Source organism: Ochotona princeps, chromosome 7 (genome assembly GCF_030435755.1).
Source record: "Ochotona princeps isolate mOchPri1 chromosome 7, mOchPri1.hap1, whole genome shotgun sequence".
Taxonomy (NCBI): domain Eukaryota; kingdom Metazoa; phylum Chordata; class Mammalia; order Lagomorpha; family Ochotonidae; genus Ochotona; species Ochotona princeps.
Window position 1 is genome coordinate 81207591 of NC_080838.1, and position 13575 is coordinate 81221165.

The window sequence follows — 13575 nt, forward strand, 5'->3', positions numbered from 1 at the left end:
TTCTCTCCAGATATGAAGCGCAAAGTGTGGTTCTAAGACAAGGACACGTACCCCTTGAGTGCTGCTTGATTCTTGCTGGACGTTTAAAGGTCCTGTGGAGTAACACAAACATGAACAAAAATTCCAACCCTGAAATTTTAAGTGAGTTTGAAGAGGGTGACTTCATAGGGGTAAGTATTGTCTCAGTTTCTTAGACTCTCATCATTTTTACTGAAAAAAATTTTAAATCATGTGAATTGCATGAGCTATATCATTGTGTTAAGCAGTGCCCTGAAGCATTAAATATTTAATTCATTGAAATACTTAGTAAAAATGCATTTTGACTTATTAGCAGCACTAACATGTAACCTAGTGTGTCACCTACAGAGATCACAGGCAGATTCATAGATGGCTTTAGGAGAATGATTGGCCAGCTAATTGCATTAGAAACTCTGTAACTTTGGTGGTAGTAAGCAACAAAGAGCTAGTTTTGCATCTTTCACAATATATTTATTTGGAGAGAGAGAGAGAGAGAGAGAGAGAGAGAGAGAGAGAGAGAGAGAGAGAGAGAGATCATCCATCCATTGGCTCACTACCCAACTGACTGCAGTGGCCGGAGCTGGGCTGGATTGAAGCCAGGAATAAGGAACCTCCTCTGGCTCTCTCTGTTTTTGTTTCTTTAAAGAAATTCTGTGATTGCAAAGGATTTTCTAGAGAAGGAGTAAGATGCAGGCTCAGGGAGCAACTTATGTGTAGGAATAAAATGTTATTTCACTGTCTTGTTTGGTCAAGACCAGATTGGCTTTGGAAATCCTTGAAGTCTGAAGTCCAAAGTCCCTAAGTAGACAAGTCGGAAGTGGTGAGGACTCCTGTGTAGTGGATTGTGCAAGTGTTCAGATGAAGTAAGGTGTAGTGTAAGGAACTGTGTGGACAGTTCTGGGCTGAATTCCCTAAGAAGGGGCGGAGCAGGGGGCTGACCAGATTGTGGGGCACTGATCAGGGAACACTGGTCCAAGGCACATCTTTGGAGTTGTAGGCATCAGGTAAGAGATGAGTCCTAGATATCCTACTGATCACATATCCACTGAGAACAGAAAAATAAATAAATTAATTAAATACATAAAACAAAAAAGTGGCTGGCAGCATGTTAAACTTCTCTGTGGTACTGGTATCCCATACAGGCAGTGGTTTGTGTCCCGGCTGATCCATTTCCAGTCCTGCTCCCTGCTGAAGTGCCTGGGAAAGCAGTGGAAAATGATCCAAGTCACTGGGACCCTGCACCCACGTGGGAGACCTGGAAGAAGCTCCTGGCTTCTGGCTTCAGATCAGCCCAGATCCAGTTATTGCACCATTTGGGGAGTGAATCAGTGAATCAAAGACCTCTCTCTCTCTCTCTCTGTCTCTCTCTGTCTCTCTCTCTCTCTGTATCTCCTTTCTCTGTCAATCTTTCAAATAAAAAAAATAAATCTTTAAAAAAACATTTTTATATGACACTCATATTTTTAAATTAACTTTAGAAAACATCGATGGGTCAGAAATTCTTTTAATAGATCGAGGTAAAATTTCTTGACAAGGCGTTGGTCAGAAGGTTGCATAGCCTGTGACTAGCTGGACATGATAGCACTTTGGTGGTACCCTTTGAAGCTCATACCCTCTGCAGGCCTGAGATCTTACCCAGTGTCACTGACAGTATTGGGTGGAGCCGAGGCCAGCTGAACCAAGCTTTTCACTGCACACCGTAGTATGTGGAGACCAGGGCAGTCACTAAACTCCTGTTTACACGCTGGTTGGTGGCAGATGGAAGAGTAACATGTTGAATTTAGTGCTGCTTCTCTTCACTGTGCTTGTGTGTAGATCAAATCACATCTTTGGAGCTGTAGCTAGAGGAAAAGAGACCTGGAGGTCAGCAGGACTGGTGTTGGTTCACTTTCTTTTTAAACTCACACCATGTTTCTTCTCTAGGTTCTTCCTGCCTTGGTTTTTATTGCTACATCTTTTTCAATCTTATAATGGTGGAAAGTGTTATTTTGCACACAGTTCATGCCACCCCCACCCCCTCACTGAGCATCACTGCCCAATGTCAGCCTTTCCACTCTGGCTCATTGTCTGCAGTATTAAGCACACCTCTGTTTTGTGTGGGACATCGTATTGTGTGTGTTCATAGATCAGGCTTCTGTTTAAACAAATGAAGTATTCCACAGCAGAAAATAATTCAGCTTAGAGTTCTGTTGTGCAGTGTAGTTGTACATCACTTCAAAGTGGGTGTACATTCCAAGGAATGTGTGTTAGGTAATTTTGTCAGTGTGCAAGCATCATAACATGTGCATACACCAAACCCCAATGGCTCAGCAGCTGCACACCCACGCATGTGTGATATGCATTTAAATCCATCACAGGTGCAGCCTATTGCTGCTCAGGCCCTGGAGAACAGGCCAGCTGGAGATCAAGCACAAGAAGAAACAGTGCAGTCAAGAGAGGAAGTAAGCATGGGATGCGGAGACTGCTCTAGCCCAGCATGGGTGCTGTGACTGCGCAGTGAGCTGTTCCTCTAGAGGATGGAGTGTGCTCCAGGGAGAGCAAGCATAGTCCAGAAATGACACAAGCAAAGCCATGATGCTTTAATACCAGCACTATGTGTGCTACCTAATTTGCATGTGCTATTGTTTTTTTCATTTTTAATGGAGTTGTTTATTTATTTGTTTTTTATTATTATCATTTTATGATACAGTTCTACAGGCCCTAGGATTTCCCTTACCCCCTCCCTAACTCCTCTCCCACCACACTGAATTCTACTTTATTGTTACTGTAGTATAGTTCTTCACACACAGTCATATGTCCATCATTGTGGGCATGGACAATGGCAGAGAGTCCAGCATCCTATTGTCAAGATATAGTGAACAGTTTCATTGGGAGTCCATCTTTGTCTGGAAGTAGAGATGGGTACCGCATTGTATCCTCACATCTGGATATGAAGATCTCCATTACACAGTTACTATACATCCCCTTAAATGAAAAGCCACAATACAAAGTCAACAACAGGAAGAAAAACAGAAACTTACTACACCATGAAGTTAAATAATGTGCTGCTAGATATGATAGTCTTCATTGCACAGTTTCTATACATCCCTTCAATGAAAAGACACACAAAAAAACCAACAACAGGAAGAAAAAAGAGATCAACAACACCATGAAGTTAAATAACATGCTACTGAATGACTAATGTGTTGCTGAAGAAATGGAAAAAGAAAATCAAGAACCTTCTTGAAGAAAATAATGCTACTGTATGATCTATGAGTCTTTGAGGAATTTAATGAGAAAGTGTTTTGAAGAGACAAACGTAAAAAAAAAGTTCATGAGATGTAGTTTCTGCTGATCTTTGTTGGTGAGATATGTCTCCTGTAGGCAACAAAGAGACGTGTATTGTTTTGTAATCAAGACTACTAATCTATGACATTTGATGAGTTTAAGCCATTTACATTCAGGGTTAATATAGATGGTAATTTGGTTCTGTCATTTTAGCAATGGGTTGTTCATTGGTTTAGTCTTCTGTTGTTATTTTACTGGGATGTTCTTTACATTTGCCTTTGGTTTTGGTGAGTGCTATTCCTCTTCTCTGTCAAGAGAACATCTTGAAGTATCTTTTGTAGGGCAGGTTTGGAAGAGGCATATTCTTTCAACTTTTCTTTACTGTGAAAGGATTTTATTTCATTTTCAAAGACAAAGGAAAGCTTTGCTAGATACTTTATCCTGGGCCAACAATTTTTTTCCTTCAAGAATATGTCACTCCATTCTTTTCTGGCTTGTAGAGTTTCCTGTGAGAGGTCTCCTGTGAATTTAATTGGCATTCCTTTATATGTCAATTGATTTTTTTCATGTGCACATTTAAGGATCTTTTCCTTACGTTCAATTCAAGAGAGCTTGATGATCATGTGTCACGGTGAAGATTGCTTTTGGTCAAGCCTGTTGGGAATTCTGTGTCCCTCCTAGATGTTGTTTCTCAATTCTTTCTCTAGATTAGGGACATTTTCTCTTATTATTTCATTAAATACATATTTAAATCTAGCTTCTTTTCTGTACCTTCTGGAACTCTGATAACTCTTATATTTGGCTTTCTAATTGAGTCTTTTCAATTCTTGAATGCTTTTTTTTTTGACTGACCCAGCTCTGCTTCCAGCTTTTTGTTTGTTTCCCCCTTGTACAGAATATATCTTCTAATTTTGAGATTCTTTCTTCTGCCTCCTTCATTCTATTTTGGAGACTCTCCACTGTACTTTTAATTTGCTCCACTGTATTCTTCATTTCTGATATATCAACTTTCCTTTGATTCATTTCCAGTGTGACATATTCCTTGAATTCCTAGAACTGTTGCATTACATACTTCTGATTGATAAGCGTCTGCTTTACAGCAAGTGTTTTGAATTCTGTATCCCCCATTTTCTCCACATATGCTTCAGTGTATCTGAGGTTGGCAAAGGCTGTTGCTCCTTGGCAGGGAGTCTTTAGTAATATTCACTGTGCCTCTGTCTCTTCTTTTGCTCTTGGTCATTGTACTTGTGGTTATCAGATTCTTCACCTTGGGGCAGGTTTCTAAGCTCTGTCACCCACAGGTCTACAATTTGATTTACTTGTTGCAGTTGGTACAAGGCTCTTTGTTTGCAGTCACTTGTGCCACTCCTTCCGGTGTTTTCCAGGTCTGGGTTCTTATGTTAGACTTCCACCGTGGTCTCTGTATCCCCAGCTCCTACCTCACCAGTCTTCACCTCCTGCCATACCATGCTGAGGCTGCACCATTGTCTGTACAACCTTTCTCCCACTTCCGGTTGGAGCAGATCCCAGGATGAGGGAAACACCAGGTGTCCTATATAGCTAGGTTGTTGTTGATGCTGATTTTGCCAGTATCTGTTGGCTGTTTGGTCTGAGGGCCACATGGACCTATTTTGACCTGTGTAATGCCACAGTCGGTATTATTTTCCTGTGGGACCAGTGCAATGCACTGAGCTCAGTGAGTCAACTCTCAGCTCAGTGCATGCGCAGCTCACTGTTGTCCCTGCAGTCTTAAATTCTTTGCCACACTGTATGAAACGGCACCTGATGTGCCACTACTAGAGTTCTTGATCTGCTGGCCGTCAGGTGTGAGGGCTACTCAGACCTGTCTTGGGTGGAACTTGTAGGATGCCATGTTGTTGTAGTTCAGTGAGCCAGAAATGAGTTCATTCCAAGACCAGTGCATGTTCAGTCCTGTGCCAAAACCTTTGCCTCCCTACACAAAATGGTGCCCAATTCTGCTCTAGGGGGTGGGCTGGTCTGTGAAATCCACTCTGTTCCCACACCACCTGTCTTGGATCTACTGCTCTGTCTCTGCTCCTGGTCAAATAAGAAAGACCAACAGGATGGGCAGTTCTTTGTGTGGGTTCACCTCCTGAGCTCCCCTGGTAACCGTCCCTACCCACCTTGTTGCTGGTGGAGTTCTGGCTGCTGGTGCAATTCAGATCACTTCCCCCAAATGCCGCTGCAGGATCAGTCACTGCAACACCACACCTTTTTTTCCCCTGCTTTCCTGTGTCTGTCAGTCTGCAGGCACCCCTCTGCTGTTGTTTTGTCTTCTCCTATTTCCTTAAATGTGCCCTCTTTGCTTCACAGTGGCTAATATTTCTCCATCTGTTTAAACATGTCCTTATCCTATTCCACCATCTTGATTCTCCCGCATGTGCTATTAATGCAACTGGTGATCCACTTGGTATGTTCACTGCAGCATCACACAAACACATGATTAATACATGATACAATGCTACTGCACACATAGCATCTGTCACTATACCAGAGGGTCTTTGCAGTTCCATTGTTATCTTCTGGGGCCACTGTCATGTGTCCTTTACTGGAATGTTCTCATGCAGCACTTGATGTTGCTGGCATAAACTCATGCTGCTGAGCACGAGAGGTTATATACAACCAAGGTCCTGGCAAGTCCTTCTGTGTTATTTTTGTTAATTCAAGTTTCATTTACTTTTTAAAATTTCAACTTATTTATTGAAAGAGAGAGATCAGTCTCTGCTGATTCACTCCCCAAATGCCGCAAGGGGACCCAGTGTGCATCTCCATACAGCTGCACAGCAAGGGCCGGGCCAGGCTGGAGCTGGGGACCCAGTCTGCATCTCCACACAGCTGCACGGCGGGGGCTGGGCCAGGCTGGAGCTGGGGACCCAGTCTGCATCTCCACACAGCTGCACGGCAGGGGCTGTGCCAGGCTGGAGCTAGGGACTCAGTGTGTGTCTCCACACAGCTGCACGGTAGGGGCCGTGCCAGGCTGGAACACAGATCGAGGACTGGATCATCACTGCTGCCTCCCAGGGTACGTATGAGCAGGAAGCTGGAACTGGAAGCAAACCAGGACTCAAACCCAGTTCGTCTGATATGGTGGCTCGGCATCCTTAGAGGGATTCTAATGGTTGTGGCAAAATGTCCCCTCAGGATTTATTTTTCAAAATAGTTTGCTTAAACTGATACAAGTTTGCCAGGATTTTATTATTAGAACAACACCAGAATTGAGACAATTGTAGAGGTGCTGTATTTGTTTTTGTTTTTCAGGAAATCTGCCTTTTAACTAATGCCAATCGGCCAACTTCAGTCTTATGTAAAACAGATGTCAAACTTCTGGTAATAAATAAAGAGGTAAGTATAGGATGCTATTCCTAAAAGTATTTAGTGTGTTAGTTAGGCCTTTTTGGAAAACTTGGATGCATTTCAAAACTAAAACATATTTTACATTGAGAAGGAATCCTAATGAAATTGTGTCTGTGCAGTAAACAATGTTGAGTCTCCATGCTTTGTGCTGGTAGATCAGCGATCTATTCAAATAACAAATTGTGGCAGAGCACAAGGTGTTGTCCAGGGCTAAGCTGTGTCTTATCTAATAAGAGCAAGCACAACGAAGAAGTTGTTGCTGTTAATTATAATAAAAACAGTAGATATCTGCTATTCATAATGAATGTGGACTCTTGAAATAAAAAAAAAAATCAAGTGGCTCTAAGAATCTTTAAAATGTTCATGGGAAATGCATAGTATGAAAAAATCCTCATAGACTTAAAACTCTTTTGTACCGAAATAAAATGATCTGTTAATTCTACTTTCCATGGGGTTTGAAGTGTCCTCATAGCTGCAGTTTTGCCTGGGAACACAGCACAGGGACTGGCTGTGATACCGCCTACTTTTGCGTGGGGCTTGGTGCTGCGTGCTACTCCAGTGTTTGGCATCCCCAGTGTGTTCCATTACATGGCCCGTGTCGGGGGAAAGTAGAGTCTATCATTTTTATGATTTGGGGGAGTGATTATGAGTGTTTAACCATTTTTATAGCTGGCTCAGGGGAGGATTCTAATTCCCTTTTTATTGAAAAATACTTACCATATAACTCTCATGAGAGGCACAACCCATTGGAAGGTCATGCTGATGCTCGAACAGTAGCTACCCTGATGTGTGCGCGCGCACATGTGTGTGTGTGTGTGTGTGTGTGTGTGTGTGATTCAAGACAAATGGCTTTCTGAAGCTATTTAGGCCATGCTTTCCTACTGTGTCTTATAAATCTTGACATGTCAGGGGCTGGAGTGATTGCTTAGTCGCTCCCTTGGGAAGCCTGAAGTGAAAGCATTGATTAGACCTTTTGGGCTGAGAGCCCTAGTCGGCTATTAGGCTGGCAACAAGGCTTTGTGTTGTTGCTTTATTTTTTTCATTAGAGTAGCCGTGGCAGCAGAACCCTGTCTAGAGGCATTCATGATTGTTATCGGTGTGATCATAGGTACTGTTGGGAATCCACTCTGGAAGCAAAGGAATGCATTTGAAACTGTATTTGATTAGAATTTTTAAAGTAGATACATTTGTCAATACTTATCAGATCATGGGATTCTTTCTTTATATGAATCATTCTGTGATATGCTCCTCCAATATGGAGTAGAATATCCATTAATCTGATTTGAAAATGTTGTGAGAAGAGTTTCAAACGTTTTAGTATCGATGCATTCTCACTTAATGGGTGTTTGCTGTGTCCTGCCTGACTGGGGCAGTAAGGAACTTGATGGGCTGCATTATTATGTTCATGGTAAGTGCCATGTACTCAAAGGTCCTGTGAAAAAAGGACCAGAAATACAGTGATGTATAGGATGTGGTTTGCACTGCAAATGTTATATTTGATATATTATTTATGGACTGAAAAAGAAAGGTGAGTTCCATTAGCCCAGTGACCTTTATTTTTCCCCCAGCAGGGTAATTGCATTCTAATGGAAATATAAGAACAACAGGTATTGTAAATAACTCTCCGAATGTGTGGGGTTGCCTGCTTTAGCCTCCGAAAGCATCCAATGAGTTTCAGCATAAATTTATAAGCAACTCAGATCCTTTCCTGAGCAGAATAGAAAAATACTGCAATGTGCTAGCACCAGGAAAATCTAATAATATTCCTGTTGTCTGATTTTATGCACATCATGTCCTGCATTTGAGATTTTCCATTTTTAAAAGGTTTATTTATTTTTATTGAAAGATTTACAGAGAGGAGAAGAGACAGAAAGATCTTCCATCCACTGAGTCACTCCTCAAGTGTCCACAATGGCCAGAACTGAGCCAGCCTGAAGTCAGGAGTCTCTTCCGGGTCTCCCACGTGGGTACGGAGTCCCAAGGCTTTCGGCCGTCCTCTTCTGCTTTCCCAGGCCACAGGCAAAGAGCTGGAAGGGAAGTGGAGCAGGCAGGACATGAACTGGAGCCCATATGGAATCCTGGCGCATGCAAGTCGAGGACATTAACCACTAGACTACTGCACCAGACCCCAAACCTTCCACTTTTTAATTTGAAAGGTGTTTCTGCTCAAAGGAAGGGAGAGAGGGAGGGAGGGAGGGAAAAGGAGAGAGAGAGGGAGAGAGAATATGCTACCACTCAGAGCTAGTCTCTAAATGCCCGTGATGGCCAGTGACAGACTAGCTGAAGTCAGGATCTAAAGAGAGCCAACTCTCTCACCTGGGAGGTGGCGACCTCATTGCCTGAGCCATTTCCACTGCCTTGTCCTTTTGAAACTAGCAGTTTCATTCAAGACTGAAAGAAGCAGTGGAGGGTATTTAGTTTAACAATCAAGGTGCCCATGTACCTGAGTTTTATTCTGGAATCTGGTTCCTTCCTCCAGCTTTTTGTGAACCCTGACCCCGGGAGGCAACAGGCCATGCCTCAGGTAGTCGGGCCCCTGCCACCCATGTGGGACACCTGGATTGAGTTTCTGGTTCTTAGTTCTAACCTGGTACAATCCTGACTATTGTGACCATTGAGGTCACAATTGTGACCAGTTGATGTGAACTCTGACTGTTCTGTACCTCTCAGAAGAATGGTAAAAGGATGACTCCCCTACAGGGTTGCTGGTATGTGTGTGGTCTCTTGTGCGAACCTACTTGGAGGGCTTCTGCCCAGGCCACCCTGCACACTTGCTGTGTGTTTGCTGACCTGGCCATGTTGGCAGTCCACCCGGAGGCAGCTGGGAGGAGCTTGGGGAGTGTGCTGCATTGGGGCCTGGGTGCTCGGAGGCCCCGGATGCTGAGTGCAGCTACCAGTGACTCTGCTGTGACGCCAGCATGTACAGGACCTTGAGGACTGCTTGGACGGTGTGCACTGGTCACAAAGCTGAGCACTCACACTCTTGACACCAAGCTCTTCTAGCCAGTTGCATCTCCTGTTTTCTTGTTGCACATGAAATAGAACTGACACTCTACATTATTGCTTTAATGCTCTTGGCACTCACAGATTCAATTTGGCTGGTGTAGGAAATCCCCAGGTCTGGAAGCCGGCGTGCTGTTTTGTCTTCCCAAGGACCAAGGCTTCAGGGTGAGGACATGGCTTCTCCCACACTGCAGGCTTTCTGTCCCCTGTGCTCCGCTTTGTACCAAAATAGCATCGTTTCACCCTGAAGCAAGGCTGTGAAGCCAGGTGGGCACTGCTGCCTCTGGGAGCTCTGGGCTGCTTTGTTAACCCACCAGAGCCCGACTTTCCTGTCTGTGTCAACAGTGGCAGCCACAGGGCCACTTGCTAGAGATGTCAACAGTGAACCAGTAAGTGAAGTGATAGAGATAAGCTGCCTAGAACGGCGCCCAGGCATGCATCGGTGTACATGAATGTGGCGCCTTGCTGCTTGCTTTCTGTGGTAGGGCATAGACTTGCTTACATCTGCCCTGAGAATGCTGGGATGTAACAATATGGTAAAATGCGGTTTGCCTTTCCAGTTCCTATCAGTGTTTCTCTCTCACCTATCTTCACCATTGTATTTTGTGCCCTGTTAACGAAGCCCACAAACATTTGGGATTGGGGTAAGGTGCAAATGTATTCCAAAATGGGCAGTTCTGTCTCCTGCCTCAGGCCTTACACAGCACTCCAGGTTGGAGCAACTTCACCATCCTCTGATTTCAGAGCCCATTTGTACAGCTCACTTGGCTGTCCATAGCCCCTTGGAGAATCAGGAAATATGAATGGGTGGCCATAGGGACCTCAGGGAGCAGGCTGTTAAGGAGAGGCTTTCAATAGAGACAAAAATGGAATAGGTTACAGGAATCCTCTGACAAGATCCAGTGCTTCTGTTTATTGGACACTTATTGAAACCAAGCTGCATTAAGTATTTTATTCACATTATTTCATTATTTCTCATGGTATCCTGTTAGCTACTCCCTGCACCCTGACCCCCCTTTTACAGATTATGGTAAGAAGAGCTAAGGCTTCTGTAAAGTTCCAAGCCTAATAGGCAGTAGGATTGGGACTCACACCTGGAGGGCCTGACTCAAGCTTCAAACCACTCAAACCACTGTGGTTTCCTCTGCTAGGCCATTCCCATGAAAGGTATGTGCTTTTTGGGTAAAGCTGGAAAGAATGCCCTGGCAAGGTGAGGCAGAGTTGTGAAACTTCCTGGTTTCGGGGATAACAAACAAGGTCTTTCTGTTCATTTGTGCCAAGACTTCCTGCTTGGTGGCCCGTTCTTCAGTATGCCCCCAGAACACATGTGCAGGCCTAGCTCTGTAGCTTGACTCTCTATATTAAATACTCGATGTTTACCACCCGGTTCACTCATGGGTAGAAGTGTTTACTTACTATTTATTATATCTGATTAAATTTTCCATAATAAAAATGGGGTCAGCAGGTGACCTTCCCAGCGCACCCAGCACCGGGCAGCTCATCCTCTCCTGAGCAGTAAAGGAGGTTCATGTCAGGGTATTAGCAGGCCTCAGAAGGAATCAGCTGCTCTTGGCTACTCTTGTTGTATCACCTAACCCCACAGTGGGGTTGTGTCTGGTTAGGCAGTGGAGTTTGTTTCTGAGAGGAGAGAAAGAGAGAGAGAGAAAGAAAGAATGGGAATGAGAGAATATCTTCCAGCCAGTAGTTAATACCCAGAAGAGCTAGGGCTGGGCAAAGCCCAAATCCAGAGCCCAAAATTCAACTTGGGTTTCCCGTGTGCATGGCAGTGACCCCACCCTGGAGCTGTCACCCAGTACCCCACAGAGTGTGCCTTAGCAAAGGCTGGAACTGCCAGTGGAGCCCGCCCCAGGCAGAGAGTGAGCAGCCGCAGCCGACTTGAGGTCCTCGTTACGTATTTTGAACACAGGCAACACAGGTTGTGTCTAAAGTTGCGTGGGTGGCTATCAAGAGGACTGATGTCACCACCCACGCACGTTAGAGCTACCGGCACTGCAATTTCATGATTTTCTATTTCTGCTTTATTGTTCTCTGCTCAGAAACTTGATATATCAACAGCATTTCAGGTTTTATTGGATGTGCAGTCCTAGAAAAGAGTGCTTTGAGTGCTCAGAAGTAAATGGTCCCCTGAGAACCATGACTGGGCTAGTTCAGCAGGACATGCAATTTGCTCATCTGGGGTCTGAATTTTAAAGAAATGTGTCCCAACAACTACTTAAGAATGGAAGTGGTCTTTGGATGTGTGTCGACCACTTAGTCACAGTGCACTATGGCTTTCGGTCTTGCCGTTACTTCAGACATATTCAGTAAGAACATCTCATTTCATGTGTGACATTGATTCAAGAAGTTCAAAAGCCAGCTAGCACAGTGAACAGAGCCTTGCATGGAAAGAGCTGAATTCTGTTCCTCGCCTTGCTGTGTGACTTGGAGTGAAGGACTTGGCCTCTGTGAGCCCAGATTGACTTTTCTGTAAATGAGGATAGAAATAATCAAGGGTGTGAAAATGGAATGCAGACTTGATTGAAGACAGTGACAGGAGGCAGTTGTTGGGCCCTTGGTGTGTGCCCAGTACTGCTTTAGGACTTGTGGATATCGTGGCAGACTTTAGATTCAAAGATAAGGGGCAAGCTGATGAATGATTTTTAACGAAGCAAGACACAAGATAGGAAGAAGCTTGAGGAACCTAAAATGCTTAAAGGGAAAAGAAATAACTCATTTTAGGCCAGTGGCTTTCTGCCCTAACTAGTCAGAAGAAAATACTTAGTGGTGGCTGCTGTGGCACAGCACGTTAAGCCCCTGCAGGGATACCTGTATCCTCATCCTTTGTGGAAGTTCAGTTCCAAGAGACTCTGATTCTTACCCAGCTCTCTGCAGTCAGAGGCCTGCCACCCAGGTGGGAGACCTGGAAGAATTCCAAGCTCCTGACTTTAGCCTGATCCAGCTCTGGTTGTTGTGGCTTTGGGGAGTGAACTAGTGGATGGAAAATCTCTACTCTCTTTCTCTCCCTAATGGATAAATTTAAAAATTTTTAAAAAGATTTATTTATTTATTTTTAAATATTCATTTATTCATTAATTACATTGTATTACATGACACAATTTCATAGGTACTGGGATTCCCCCCCTTCACCCCAAACCCTTCCCCCATGGTGAATTCCTTCACCTTGATGCATAACCACAGCTCAAGTTCCATTGAGATTCCCTAATTAAAAGCTCACACCATACAGAGTCCAGCATCCCACTTGTCCAGTTCAAGTTCAACAGCCTCTTAGGGAGGCCCTCTCAGGTTTGAAGGCAGAGCCAGCAGAGCGTCACCTCGATCAATTAGAAGCTCCAACATATCATCAGCAACAGTCCAGGTATGATGAGGCTGGTGCAGAGTCCACTGATTGACAGTCTATCTTAGAGTTTCCCCTTGTCCAGTTTTCCGCTGGAAGCATATAGCTGAGGTGGTTGATTGATCTACTCCATTTTCCATCTTTTCTTGGTTAATGTTTTTATTCCTCCATTTTGTTCAGGGGAATCCCCAAAGAAACTTTGAGGCATTCCCAGTCCAGGCTCCTACATGTACTACTAGTAAGCACAGTGCCCGCCACAGTCCATCACTCCGATCAGCTGGTGGTTTTACCCCCTGGGTTGGTTCTATTCTGAGCCCCGACCTCCATTGGAACCAATGAGTATTGCAGCTCTCCCCGGCTCTGCCCATCACACTCTCGTCCCTCACCTAAACCAGTGGGAGGTGTGCTGGTCGGGTGTTGCATTCCCTACTGGCACAGGCCATTTCACCTTGGCATTTTGTGTTTGTGCTGGTTTTTTTTTTTTTTTATCTCAACCAAACCTGGCCAGGCCCCCACACAGTTTTAGCGCTCGGGCTTGCCAGTGGATGACGTGAACT

General features: G+C 44.3%; 1 protein-coding gene across 1 annotated transcript in view; it reads left to right on the forward strand.

Moving 5' to 3' along the window:
- LOC131480729 (uncharacterized) overlaps nucleotides 1–13575 on the forward strand; it is a 63151-nt gene that overhangs the window by 20064 nt on the left and 29512 nt on the right. The window contains exons 4-5 of the mRNA XM_058666660.1: nucleotides 11–170; nucleotides 6565–6648. Of these exons, the coding sequence (XP_058522643.1) occupies nucleotides 11–170; nucleotides 6565–6648 (244 nt within the window). The remainder of the gene's footprint in view (nucleotides 1–10; nucleotides 171–6564; nucleotides 6649–13575) is intronic.